This window comes from Diuraphis noxia, unplaced genomic scaffold, assembly GCF_037042655.1.
Source record: "Diuraphis noxia isolate RWA-SAM2 unplaced genomic scaffold, SU_Dnox_SAM2 contig0004, whole genome shotgun sequence".
Taxonomy (NCBI): domain Eukaryota; kingdom Metazoa; phylum Arthropoda; class Insecta; order Hemiptera; family Aphididae; genus Diuraphis; species Diuraphis noxia.
The window spans coordinates 53682703-53698063 of NW_028301714.1; the positions used below are offsets into that span (position 1 = coordinate 53682703).

General features: G+C 32.8%; 1 protein-coding gene across 2 annotated transcripts in view; it reads right to left on the minus strand.

Annotated features, from left to right (window-relative positions):
* Eip78C (Ecdysone-induced protein 78C) overlaps window positions 1-15361 on the minus strand; it is a 70062-nt gene that overhangs the window by 41329 nt on the left and 13372 nt on the right. The window contains exon 1 of one of the 2 annotated variants that reach the window (XM_089225492.1): window positions 7057-8203. The exons of the other annotated variant lie outside the window; for it this stretch is intronic. Coding sequence (XP_089081618.1) covers window positions 7057-7456 — 400 coding nt within the window. The 5' untranslated portion in view covers window positions 7457-8203. Of the gene's footprint in view, window positions 1-7056; window positions 8204-15361 lie in introns of those variants that run through there. 2 annotated transcript variants of the gene reach the window in all.

Below are 15361 nucleotides of genomic sequence, written 5' to 3' on the forward strand. Positions count from 1 at the left end.
TTCGAAGTTTACGCTGCGAAATATCATCTGTTTCCAATATATAGGTGCCACGAGGGACTTTTAAAACATTTTATTATTCTCTTTTCTCCAAAATAAAAAAATGTAAAAACACTAAAAATGCAAAACTTGTTGAAAGACTTCGATAGATTAGGACCTTGTTAAATTTTTATGAAAATGCGTTGGGCACCAATATTTATGAATATTTTATTAATTGTTTAATTTATAATCCTATAGTGATATAAATATTTTGTTCAAATTAAATTTTTTTTTTACTATAAATTGTTTAGCGGGGGTGTAGTGGCCGGGCCGATTAAGGTGTCGGTTGCGGTGTACACCGTCACCACTTCGAATCCCGGTCATGAGCGGCATAACCTTCCGTGCAGTTCACGCCGCGCTGTCTGGAAAGAGAGGCCGCCGCCCATTCAGGCATGGCAGCAGAAACCTAAGGGTGCCCATTCGAAATTCTGCCAAAAAAATATCCACGTGTACCAAACCTAAACTTTCCTCCCCTACAGTTCCACAGGCTAATGGCCATTGTTGTCGAAACTTCACCCCCCCCCCCCAAAAAAAAAAAAAAATTGTTTAGCAGGTAGTTTTTTTTTAATTGTTGTGTATTTAAATCGGTATTTGAACGAGCCTCGCCGATACGTTGTTAAGTTTTAGTTATTAAGGATAATAGAGTATGATAAAGTCAAAGTTCAAAGCACATGAGAGCTTTGATAATTCAAATATAATTAAAGCAATTAATATTAATATATTAAAACATTTTGTGATTTGTTCGAGTTACTCTTCTAAATTTTGATTTAGATACATAAAATAGTTGCTTAAAATAAAAAGCAATTTACTGAAGTAAAAGTTATGATTGTGTTTTGAAAAAAATAAATTTGTATTCAACTGTATTAGGAACTTTTTATATTAAAAACAAAAATCAAATATAAAGAAATATGGTTTTTAGTATAGGTGTTTAGTGTTTACTTAAAAATTCCGAAAATCCGAATTCGAACAAATACATGCGATATATCTTTCAAAAGGATATAAGGAGGAGAACTAAGAATGTTCCTTAGTGAATCATCCTGAATTTATATTTATTTATTACATATTTTATTATACAGTGTCACAGCTGATCTCCAGCAAAATTATAATCAGAAACGCTCATTATAAATTTTATATAATCACATACGACCATATATTAATGTAATAATTTAAAATTAAAGAAACATAATATATTATATAAGTTCAAATAGTGCGTATAATGTGTATACGATATTATTATCACTACTGCAATGCTGCAGTGTATAGAATATATTATTATTATTATTATTATTGTTAGCATCATGGATGGCGTTATTATGTATTTGATATTGATTTGTAAGCGGTGAGCTAGCGACCGGCGCGGTGCACGGTAGATATGTATAGATATAGATAGAACGCATTTGGCTCTGTTGAAAAATTAAATACTTTTGTTCAGACTTGCGCCGATGGTATACTATTATTATTATTATTATTGTTGTTCCCGTTTGATATGATATTTTTTGCGTACAGTACAGCAAAATAATATATTGAACATCATATTATAATAAACATATTATGCGTCATACATTATATTGACTTTACCTACCTACTATAGATTAATAAATGTAATGTATATGTGGTTGAATACATAGAGAACTGCAGCAAGGTGCATATGGTTCAATTTCTTTTTAATCCCTAAATCCCATGATACAAAATAATTTGAAATGCATTCATATTTCATAGTTACAATTTTTGTTGTTCATATATGGCACTGTTAAGAGTATTACCTAGGTATAAAATCAAAATCGAACAATAATTTTAATAATTTATGATATATTATTATGTATCATTTTAATACAAAAATTCGCGATATTCATTTAAATTTTATTTTATCCTCAAATTAATAACGCAGCGTTTATAATATTTATATATTTATTTATTTTATACATTAATATAGCAGTCACGTATATACACACAGCGTTTTAGGCGTGCTCGTGTTTGGAATGGAAAATTAATATATTATATTCGTATAAATATATAGTACGAGTATACACACACGTGCAATAATATTATTAGACGAATTGAATTCGGATGAATTCTAAACCGTTATGTAGGAATTGGTATACTATATATACCTACCTGTATAATATACATGCCCATACAGTACATATCTAATAATTTTATATTATAATATAATATGTTTTTCAGCTTTTGTATGCTTATGTACGCGATATTTATTTAACAAAATGATTCTGATGGTATCCGCTATATCCTTACATTTGAATTGATTTACTTATGTATATAATATGCATAGAAATATAGATACGAAATATGTACTTATTATAATTGAGAAAAATTGAGGGGTTTATATAGTATACACTCAACACTGTATAATAAATAATAATATATCCCTACATTTCATATTATGTCTGAAAGAAATTTACCCAGTAGGCTAGGATAAAAAAAAAATAATAAACAAAAAAAAACCAGGTAGGTAGGTATGTTATTAAATTACGCAAGCTAAAAATTGTTTGGCACAAGACCAACAGTGAACGGTTTTGGTAACCAATGGAATAGGTGCGGATAGTGCTCTCTTGGCGCATAACTAAAATATATATATATAAGTGTGTGTGTGTGAATGTACGTATTCATATGCGTTAGTCATGGTAACGGTACACGAGCAAAGTGAATGATCTTCAACATCAACAACGTTGACCAATCGCAAGCCGATGATCGATCAACAGAATATAATAGGTATAGAGGATGGCTGAATGTGCATGGAAAAAAATAACCGCATAATCGATACATGCATGTACCTACTTATATGCGCAGGCACGAGATAATCATATACGATCGGTTTACCTATGTTTATATATATATATATATATATATATAATATCCATTTTTCATATATGTATAGGTATGTTTTGTGTGTATATATATATTATATATACACTTATATATACATATATAATCTACACATATTAGTTTACCTGCTATATTACGTGACCTTGTATTTTCGTACTTATTTTCCGCGATAGATTCCGATCGTAATAAAATTGTTTTTTTTTCTATCACCGACGATGATTTCTGGTTGAAAATTGTTTTTAGAGAGGGAAAAATAATCGATTTTTGTTGTAATACCGTACGTTGCATTTTATGTGGTCGATGAAGTCTTACAAAAGTTCCAACGACGTTTCGTGCAACTTCTTGTGGAGTCTTTTTAATGAAAACTTTTAATCCTCTTTGTATATAACTATTATATATATGAACTAATTACGATGAATTCCGGAAAGTGCTTGATGAAAAGTTTCAACTGACGCATCTTTAACAAGGTCTGATGAACAAATCGGCTTGAACATTTACTGCTTGAACTTCAATGTCGCATAAAATACATAAGCTCGAAGACGAATATGCTCGAGGTAGGAGAGTTGTTTTTTCGTTTATAAATTCTAATTTTTGTATACTATGATTTCATATTTGTCGATAGTATAGGTAAATAAACCTATTTTATTATAATTAAATGTACATTTTTATCGTCAATTTGAAATTAATCAATACATAAAAAGGACTTGAGTTTTATCGTTCATCAAGTTGATGAAACTTTCAGAATTCAATGAGTTAAGAAAAATTTACAAATTTATCTATTATTCATAACATAAAAAGGCAGATTTCAAATGATTTATGTGTTGAAGATGTGTCAAATAATTTTGCCAAATATAATCATAGATTATCATTGTGATTATGAATTATGTATATTGTATAGAAAATAAATAAAAAATAAAATATAGCATTTTTTAAATTTTTTGGTGAAGGGAGGTTTATCTCTTTCTACCTTATATCCAGAGATGGACTGGGAAGGACCCAGACCACTGTTCCAAGTTAATTAGCGATCAAATTATTACTCTAATCCCCCCCCCCCCCCCCCAAAAAAAAAATAAATAAATAAATAAATATGAATTATTTAATAAAAATATTTTTACTCAAACTGTGATTACTGAATTATATAAGCTTTATGGACCTAAGGACCTTATTGTTGTTTGTACAAAATAATATATTATGTGTTAATGATTGTTACATAATATCTGAATAGTAGTGAACACTGTTATATATGGTACCTACAACATCAACACAAATTTTGCTAAAAACATGTATAAATTAGTATGAGAATATAAACCTTTGATGAAGACTTTGGATATAATTGACTTGATATGGTAACAAAGTGTAGAGCACTAAGATCAACAGGATATCACCACTGAAGACCCATTTTAATGTTTTTTCCTTACTAGATCACCATCGACATTCACAAATTTTTTGATTCTTAGTTTATTCTGGCCAATTCCTAATTGTTTTGTTATTGTTGCCAAATATTTATTCTTTTATCACAAATGCACAAATTTAAGATGTGAGCATAATACCATTTCTAAATACAGTTTTTATTTCATTTTCTTCTATACGCAAGAAGTCCAATGAAATTTCTTCGCATATTCGCGGCACCGTCAAAAGACTCACCAATAATGTTTTTAAAATTGTTGCCACCTTATTGCGCAGTACACACACATTTGCAATGTTTTGTATTTATTTATAGATACGTTACTATCCATGGCGTATAATCCCTGATAGGACGATAATTGACAACATTTGAAGAGACAAAATATTTTTTATTGTTTTTGATTCTCATGATAATATAGTAGGACTGTATGTGTATTTTGCCTATTATAGATAGGCTGTAGCGTGCAACGGCCGCCGCTGTATACACGTCAAATACAATAAAATAATATTATAAAGTTCTAAAAAAGGAAATATAAAATTATAGACATCTTTTCTAGTGGCCCAAAACATAAGTTATTACCGGCCTACTGTGCTATAAAATAATGGCACACCGGGCCATATCCCCGGAAGCATACACATAGTAGGTACATACATATCAATTATAATAGCCTCCTAAATTTAAAACTAAAATTACGCCTATGCAATCAACCCAAAAAATTAAATCGAATATAATAGTACATGACTACAGAATAAACAATTAACTATAATTAACATACAAAAAATTTAAAATATGGTATTGATGTCAAAAAACACGTAAATAATATGAATATACTAATTTTATTTAATAACAATTATTAGTGTAGTCTGTGTAGTGTATACGCACCACATGCCATTGGATAAAACAATTTATTTTTTAATGTATATAATAAAATAAACATAAACCAAAGTGTATTCAATCAAAATAACGCTTGTGTCAGATGCAAATCAAAAGCGTAGGTACAGGTTTAATAAAAAAACAACAAGAATATTTTAACGTAATGGGACTATGCAATTATAATGTTATATATATAGACACACACAGACACACACAGACACACACACATTTATTAGGTATATTATACTATAATATATGCTCCTATAATATTTTATTAAAATAAATTCACATCCTACGGGCTACATAGGTAATATACTAGTTTTAAAATAATGATTATTTTCGTATACTTTCACTGTATATAGGTAGATGAAAGTTACATATATTACATAATAATATATCAATACCAAATGATCTATTATGCCTAAATAATTATTTCCTCGTAAATCGTATGAATACGGTATAATTTAAGCACATAATTATTATTAATTTTACCCATATATTGCACGTATAGATAGATATATCAAAACGTATCGCACACGGTCATCGGATGTAAGCGCACGTAGTCCGTTCGTAAATAGGTATAAGTTGTAATACCTACTGTAGGGTCGAAATTAAACGTAGACCAAATGGCGTGAGAACCCGAGCCCCGAGGATACTATAAAACTGAAACATCCGGGCCCGTTGATAGATAAGCAGATCCCGAATTGAAAGAAAAAAGTGGACTAAACAATTTACTCAAAACTTTGTAATTTGCTACGACGGTTGACTTCAATGTTGTATAGAACAGCGTTTCTTAAACTGTGTTCCGCGGAACCTTGGGGTTCCGCGAAGCTTAAGTAATTTTTATTAAATATTCAAGAAAATTACTTTAAAACATCCATTATGGAAAATAATACTTGTATATTAAATAATAATGAATAATCTATCAGCTAATTCTATAAATTCAATAATCTATACTTCTACTTAATATTATAATTTATTTGCAAATAATCCTAAAAAAAACTAAAAAGCTAAAAAGAAGTGAGGGTTTCACGATAAAAGTGAACATCAAAAAGGGTTCCACGGATAAAAAAGTTTAAGAAACGCTGTGGTATAGAACAATATTAGTTATATGGTGAATAATATTTGCACTTAAACTTGCTACCCTGTGAAATCGTTCACTTTCGTTCATGCCAGGATAAAATGCGTGTAATAGGAATAATAATTTTTTTCCATATAATTAAATACTATTAATAATGTTTATGAATGGTCGAATGGCACGACAATAATAATTGATTTTAACAATGAAATCATCAACACTAAATTACTCGATTATTGACTCAACGCTTATTCACTAGATATTTTGCCATAGTTGCTACAGGTTATTCAACCTACTAAAGACTTTGCTAACCATAAATTCCACGTTTACGTTCTAATGTATAGACATTGTGATGAATCTCATACACAATGTTGAAAATTGAGATAATTTCTTATAAAATCGGTTAATATACGACGACGTATGATATGATGGATAATATGATAATACCTTAATAGTCCCCGTATACAAAGACAATAATATTTCAAATCATGGATATTCAAGTGAAGTCTAAAATTCTATCCGTAAGTCTAAAATGACTAAATAAAAATTGTCATATATACTGAAAAATCATAGGTACATGTTACCATTCATCTGTTACCAAAAGGGGCACGTGTAAAATAATCTTTGTGTTGTGTACATTGCTCTGTAACACGGTGAAATATAAAAATAAATAACTCGTGTGTCATGGTAGCTGTACTAACTAAAAACTACTATACCTAGGTACTAATTTTATTGGGACGAATAATAATTTAGCAGTCATAACGTGTGGCATAGGGGTCGATCGGGGAAATAGCAAATCGCGCTCGGTTCGAACACTGACCTGGTGCGGTGGTGGACGAGGATGGCGTCGAGTTGGTGGCGACAGCCGTCGGCGGCGGGGGAGGTGGTTGAGAGGCGGCCACGTGGCCAGCGTACGTGGTGGGCTGCCGGTACGTGGAACTGGTGCAAGGAGATGTGACGCGGACGTCGCGGAAAGCGGCCGCGGGCGATGACGTGGCCGTGTCCATGGCCACAGCGGTGCAGGGCTCGTCGCCGAATCCCTGGGACGGCAGGTCATGGCTCTCCGAGCCGGCCGTGTCCGTGGTCGTGTCATCAAAAAAGCTAAGGTTGAACTCGTCCGTGGTGCCGGCGCCAAACGACACGTCGGCCGTCAACTTGTCGGCCGACGGTGCGCCGCCCAGTCCCGCCGCTAACGACTGATCGAGCTTGAACACGTCCATGTTGTGACGATTATATGTGTTTATATATATACTCGTGTTGTGAGATATTATGTCGTAGCGCGTTCACGAAAACAGACGACGACGACTCCAATAGATGTTTGTAACGACGGCGGTGGCGGTGGCGGTGGTGGTTCGAGTGCGACCGGTGTCCGACGAGGGTCGGCGGTCGTCAAGTGACGGCACTGCGACGGTGGAACATGTCGATGGTGGTGCTGCTCGGGCAGGTGGTGGTGCATCGCGGCCACCGCCGTTATACCGCGGTGTGATTTTCGGGGTGCGAATCGGCGAGACGCATTTTTCTGATGGATAGCACGAAGATAGATCACGCGCGAATTTCAAAACTAATCTCTCTAACTCCCAGGCGATAGGAAAATTGTCATAAAGAAAAACGCGCGTACATACAGTATAGAATAATGCAGACCGATTTAACGCGCGCCCGACTCGGCTCTTTTTAGAAATATGACATACACATATGATATTACTATCGTAGTAATAATAATAATAATATATATTTATTATGTATGCGTTCTGTGCACGTGCGCGTACCCACGATGACTGCACTGGAGCACAGATGTCTCACACGGACACGTCGGCCGGCCGGCGATGGTACGCACGCAGAAGACGACGACGACGACCGCGGCAGGTAAGCTACTACGACTATACGACGACTACGACGACTACTACTACTACTACAACAACAACAACAACTACTACTACTACTACTAATAATAATAATAATACTAATACTAATACTACTAGATACAGAGATACTACTACACTACTACTAATACTATTACAACAAACACTATTACACGACTACGATCCGGCCGCCGTGTAAGCGTGTACGTGCGTGCGTTGGTGCGTGCGAGTGCTGTTGATAGTTCAGTGACCGACGACGACGACGCTGCCGCGGTCGCAGGTTGTCAGATGAAGTGGTGGCGGCAGCTATGCAGGTGGCGGCGGCGGTGACGGTAGTACACGGCGGCGGTGCACGTTCACATAAGCGGCGCTCGGGGTTCAGTGGGAGTGCCCCGCGGAGCCTCCACCACCGCATGATTCGCTCAAAGTGCGCTCTCTGCTCGTCGTCGTACCTACATATCCGAATGATAAAATATGCTACGACAAGCGTGTGCAGAGAGACGAATACCCTTTCGCTCCGTCTCCGAGTGTTCTTCCGGTTTTCCGGTTTCCAAGTTCGCCGATCCACTCGGGGCGCACAGGCCGAATGTCGGTGCAGAACCGCGTGGATTGATCGGGTGCGCTCTTCCTACGGAGCTCTTATCATTTTTCGAAAAAGCTACGAGACATACATACTACCTAGGGCTCTTTCGGGAGAGGCGCAGGGAGAATTTTTGGGCGTAGAATAACTACCTCTTACAAGTTATTCATATATGATTTCTTAAACTAATTTGATACATTCATTAACTAAGTAATAACTTCCAAAGTGTACCCATATTGTTTACTTACGTATACCAACAGTCAACGCTTCTGTAATTCAAAAAAATTAAACTATATTCTAGTATCAAATTTTATAGGTAAATTGTTAAAAATGTATTTTAATATTATTTTTCAATGTGCTAACTTTTTCACAAATAATTCGATTTAATATAATGTATTGCATTATGTAATTAATAATAATTATTTAATCTAGTTATGACTATACGTTCTTATAATTTGCATGGCGAACATCTACTGCAGGGGTAAAATATAGTATTTGTTTATCGTTAGTATCGTTTATAGGTAGGTACCTATATTGCGCTTTTAGTTTCTATGCAGAAACTGCGGCCAAAGTTTCCACGTTTATACATAGTCGAATTTTTGACGTTAAGCGTGTAATCCATAAAGTAATAAATAATAAATATTAAAAATTTAACCGCTTCGTTTTTATGACGAATGTAACGTTACGCTTAATATTATGCTGTACGCGCCCTACCAAATAACACCACTACTGGCTATAATATATACCTATAATACAATATTGCAAAATGCAAATCTATTATATTATATGAAACAAAAATAATAATTCACAATGATAGTTTATAGTTTTTGTTATATTGTATACGTCAAATATATATATATAGCTAGGTACTAAAAATTATCTTATTCGTTAGACGTCGGCGCCTGTTGGCTGTATTTTACCGAGAAATGTTATTATACTACCTATACTCTCACACACACAAGTTAAACGTATCTACAATTAATTTTAAACAACAGTCAGTCACTATTGTGATTAATATTGTTGAACGATGAAATTATGCGCACCTCGCCGCTTGAATCTTGATGCGATGCCCGGCGCGTAATCTTATTCGGAAACGGACGGTCGGACGTGATGGTGGGACTCACAAATAATATTCGTACAAGACTCGCTTTCTTGGAATGTTTGTCCATGGTTGTACACAACACTATACTACGACTATGATTATTAGCACTCGCGGACAGCGAAGCGAGAATGGCTTAATTTAATATTACGATATCAATCATCGAACAGTGGCGGCGTGTAGATTTCACGAAGACAACAGTAGGTGACAATTGAGATTTTCCTACGATTGAGTGGCTGAGTGACAGTCAATATCGTAGTTATCCGCTCGAGGGTGTGTCACGAGGTATTCCGTTATGCCCGATACGGGGTACGATGATAGGCATTGGTGTAATGCTTAAACCACGGCGATCTTTATACATTTTTGCACGCAATGTGGATTCAAGAAAACCAGCTATTATATACACTATACCTTGATAGTTGAGTAATGACTTTGGTGACCGTGATAAGTTCGACTCGACAGCGATTTCTGCGAGAAAAATTTGGCACCAGAAAGTAGAATCATTCCAATTCAAGTAATATGTGTTAAACTAGTTATCACTACTTATATACCGTTGAACCAATCAGATAACGTGATAAAAATTATCATAAATTTAAAAAAATGATTTTTTGTCTGAAATCTGCATAGTTCGCGTTATAACGATGACGTGTGAAATCATTTTCACATGCACTCCAGGAAAGTATTAGATGGTGCCGAAACTACACTTTAATCAGAATTTATTTTGATTCGGCTTCACGGTTTTTGCCTCGCAATACAAATATTCCGATTTTGCACTTTTCTTGTATTATTTCTTCAATGCGTTTTTATACATATTTCAGCGATATTATTATTTTAGTTGTTCCATTCGACGAAACGACGTAATAACGCATGTTATTACTTATTGTTACAGATCCTACGCCGTTGTCACCATAAAGTAGAAATGTATAATCGTGGATGGAAAAAAAAACACTTTTAGAAATTCGGTATTTTTGGCTCTCGAGACTTTCATATAAATCAATTTGGGTTAAAGTACACTGCGCGAGTGCTTGCTAAAGTATAATGTAGAAAGCTGCAATTGTTAAAAAAAAAAAGAAGGAAATTGTGACAACACGACTTATGGACCGTAGTTTCGAAAAATTCTCTTTCAAATGGTTTCCAAAAATACGAGTTGCGAAGAACAATATATTAAACGACGGTAATTTATAGTTTGCGGACACTTTACTTTTTAGTGAAACACCGAGCCAACGCTATGCTAATAAATATTAGCCATACAATCGCCTTAATGTTTAATTATTATTAAAATGTGTACTGCTGAACATATTTACAATTGCTAATGCTGTATCTGCAATGATAAATTCCTAATAGTTTAATACAATGAAAATTGTTCAGTCGATATAAGCATCAAAGTGTATTTTTATCCTTTTTTGTGGGAAATCAAATATAATAAAGAAGATGCATTTTTTTTTTTTTAATGACAAGTACATTTTATTAATAAAATGTTTTTTTTTTTGTATCTTGCACTTTCAAAAATATTTCAATCATTAATATTTACGTCTAAGAGATATTGCAAGTGACGCCCTAGCTATTGTTTTATTTTATTTTAATTTTAAAATGTTGTTGTTTAAATTCATTGTTATTTTTAAATTCCATGTTTAGTTTCTATATTTTCTATTCTCATTAAAAAAAGATATTTTTTTGTTACAATATTATAATAGATAAAATATATTAATTTTCGTTCACTGTTTCCGTCATATTTACGTTAGTGATTTATTTAAAAGATTTATATTTTTCATTTGTTTTATCTGACAGTCATTTTTTATGTTATAGTATTGAATAGAGTTACAACGCCAGTCTATATATCATCACTTTCGAGTATTGATCGCTGATAAATAAAATATTTAAATAATTTCGTATTGAAGAAGCATATTTTATAATATATTTAATTCACACAATATTGCCAATTATACAAAACAGGCTTTTAAATTTTATTTCGTAAACTTTATGACCACATTTTAATATCATTAACTATTATCCTAATAAGATTCTAAAAGATCATAGGACGATTCGTTTGTGTCAATAACAGATAAATTATACAGTTTTATGTACCAGCATCTCACAATCATTTCAAATACATCATCGTTACATAATTGTATAAATGATTGTATTTTCTTGGACGTTGTACATATTTAATTAACTCGCAGTGTTTGTCTCATGACGTATCAATATTGAGAAATTCATACATTTTTGTTAAGTTTGATTCATATTAAAAATTAAAAATTAAATATTGTGACACGTTTACTATTTACATTTACATTATTATAGATCTTTAAACTTTTGGCGAAACATGTACAAAAATATCGGACTTAATATTGTGTTGATTGTTCATCTGTAAGTAATGTAATAAAGTGTTAAATAGCCATAATGCTTAACGTTATCTTATACCAAACTTGCAAAATGCGAATGTTACGTGCAAATGCTACCGATAATACAACATATTGTCTATACCGGAAAACCAGTTTTTCTACGCAGTTTATTGGCTCTTAACTAATAATAACATGCAGAGCATACCAAGTTCATAAATTATATTATATGAAATGTGTGAAAAAGCGTGTACTGCAGACTGCAGATACTAGAGAGTAATGTATACATTTAGAAATTTGTAATTATAATAATTAATAAAAAAATTGTTTATAGAAATGGACTAAGTGTTTAAAAATCAATAAATCTTTAACGATTTAAAATATTATTTCCGACAAAGAAATTTCCTATAGGCTAGAGGTTTCATAATAATTTATGTTTAAATATATATATATATATTATACGATGTGTCTATATTAGAGAGATAGTTTTATTAAAACATTTAAAACGAGAATCGCTGTCAACCGAATATCGTAAAATAAGATGACATTTTTTAATTTAAATTCTAAATAAAATCTAAAATATCGATAATAACGTAATAAATTTTCCAAAATGTATTACATCGAAATACAAGAAAAAAAAATCTAGATGTCCATTTAAACATTTATCGTTTTTGTATATTATGTTGTTTCTCCGGGAATGTAGTTGGATGACATAAAATAAAAAAATTATATATACATATATATTAAAATAAATACCTACTTCGGCCGGAATGAACGGGTGTCATTCGAAAGAACCTTTCAAGGGAGTTGATAGTACTTATTTGTTTATAATTATTAAGAATACGTATATTTCCAGTGAAATACTTTTGGCATGAAGTATATTATGCGATAATAACGCGTTTTTATATTTAATTACTTGATGTAACCACGGTGACTCATAAAAATCCTTCATAATATAATTTCTTATGTTTAATTCGTAAAGTACATCAAAGTTAAATTAGGATAAACATTATAAATTTAAACACGGGCTTTTAAAAGCTGTTTATATGTTATATAATTATAAGTAGTGAGTATTTTTATTTTTTAATAAAATAAAATTTTTAATAAAACGAGATATGAAGCTGTGCAGTATTTTGATACTTTTCAAAATACAGCAGTAGGTATATTAATATTAAACTTTAAACGAAACAAATAGTACATACAAATTTGAATAATTGAAACGTATGGGTACGCGCATATAATATAATACACATCCATTGCATTGACAATTAATGCATTTAGTATACTATATCTAAACCAACCTATATGGTATGGCTATGAATATATATACTGTAAAATATTGATGTACTCAATGCACGGGTAGGCTACAGCTGAGTTATACATTGTACATGTACATTACCCAAAACGGTTTGCCTTATAATATGACTTTAACGTGTAAATAATATAAAACATAGGTATACGTCTACGTAGGTTACGCGTGACTGCAGTCATGAACCTCTATATTGCAGTTTAGTCTATAGATGGATAATGAATACACCGTACACACTACACAGGTTATCCAAAATTAGCCTCAGCGCCACGACTGTTGACGTAAAATTATATCCGACACGAACAAGTTCGACTAATTTGTAAAAAAAAATCTATTCTACTCAAACGTCAATTATTTAAGTCTATACCAAATCAATGGATCTTTTGTTTGGAATGCATGCAGATCAAAAACAATAGCGTCGACCGAAAAAATACAGCACGGCACGGTGGCGTCATGCAGTATATATAGGTAGGTACAAAAGTGCATGTCTTGGATTTTTAACATTTATAAAAACGTTAACATATACGTAAGTATAGGTACGAGTGATGAGTCGATGTTGTCATATTTTTAGCCTAGATAAACGTCGGACGGTGTTGAGCATATTTGATATCAAAACAAAAAAAATTAAAGACGATAATAATATATTGATATCCGATATATTACGAGACACGTTTAGTTTTAGTGTGTACGATTAGATGCTTTCAGTGATGCGATGCAGTAACGATGTAAGGTATAGGTTAGGTATTAAACACATCACCGCCCCACCCGGTCATCTCTCCCCGCGGTGGTACTCCGAAGAATGTTCTAATATATACGAATTATGATTATCTAACGACTAGTCGCACGGAGTTATTGGTCATTTCACCTCGCAGCTATAAATAGTTAAAATAATATATTAAAGTGTAGTCATGGTGTAAACTGCTTATTCGTTATAAACGCATAGACCGCGCATAGTTAATATATCAATATATTATATTAAATATATGCATATTGCATATGGCTATATATGAGTATAAAACACGCCATACGTACCTATGCCCAACGACAAGCAGTGTTAAGTCGGCAAGTGCCAATAAGTTCACATAATATATAGGCATCTTCCAATGCAAAATACTCGCTACAGTATGTGGAGTATCGATCGTCGTACGGGTGCACTATACTGGTGTACGAGTATATAATATAATCAGAATAATTTGAATTGTATTTTTAAAGAGCTTATATTTCCGTGTAGACTCCCGGTAAAATTTAAAAGGATAACGATTGTATGTATTTTATTTTTCATTCCGTTCAGCAATTTTCTTACAACACAACACATTTTAGTTTATCGTTGATTTTTCTCGTATTTGTAATAATCGTAATAATTATATAAAAACGATGTATTATATAGCAAAACGTTTCTCCACGGAATCTATACCACACCTATATACATTTGTCAGCTCAGATATTTATACTACAGTATAAACGCATAACGGTGCATACTATAGCTGTACGGAAATCTCGAAAATATTTTTTATGCGCTAGTGTTAAGTCATCTTTTTTTAAACCTTCTATATGCGCGCCCACTGCACTTTCCAAGCCATATTAGTAGAGCAGCAGTATCGATATTATTATAGGAACCTAGATAGCCAGGTAAGTATTGTACAATAGTCATCGAGGCATATATATGGTATGCGCAGCGAAATAACGCCGTATAGACAGTCACGAAATAAGTACCTCCGAAAAACGACCAATGAAAAAGGGTCAAAAGAGTTCAAGACGAATTAAAATAATGAAAATGAAATAAATTATGTTTTTTTATTAATGGTTATTCCGTAAACCGGTTGTCTGGAAAACAAACTCGTATACCGGTATGATATTTTTTAAACTTAACTAATAAACCAGTTTTGGTTCCGAAAGAAAATATTTGTGATACCGTCCACTCATTTCTTCCAGCAAATAC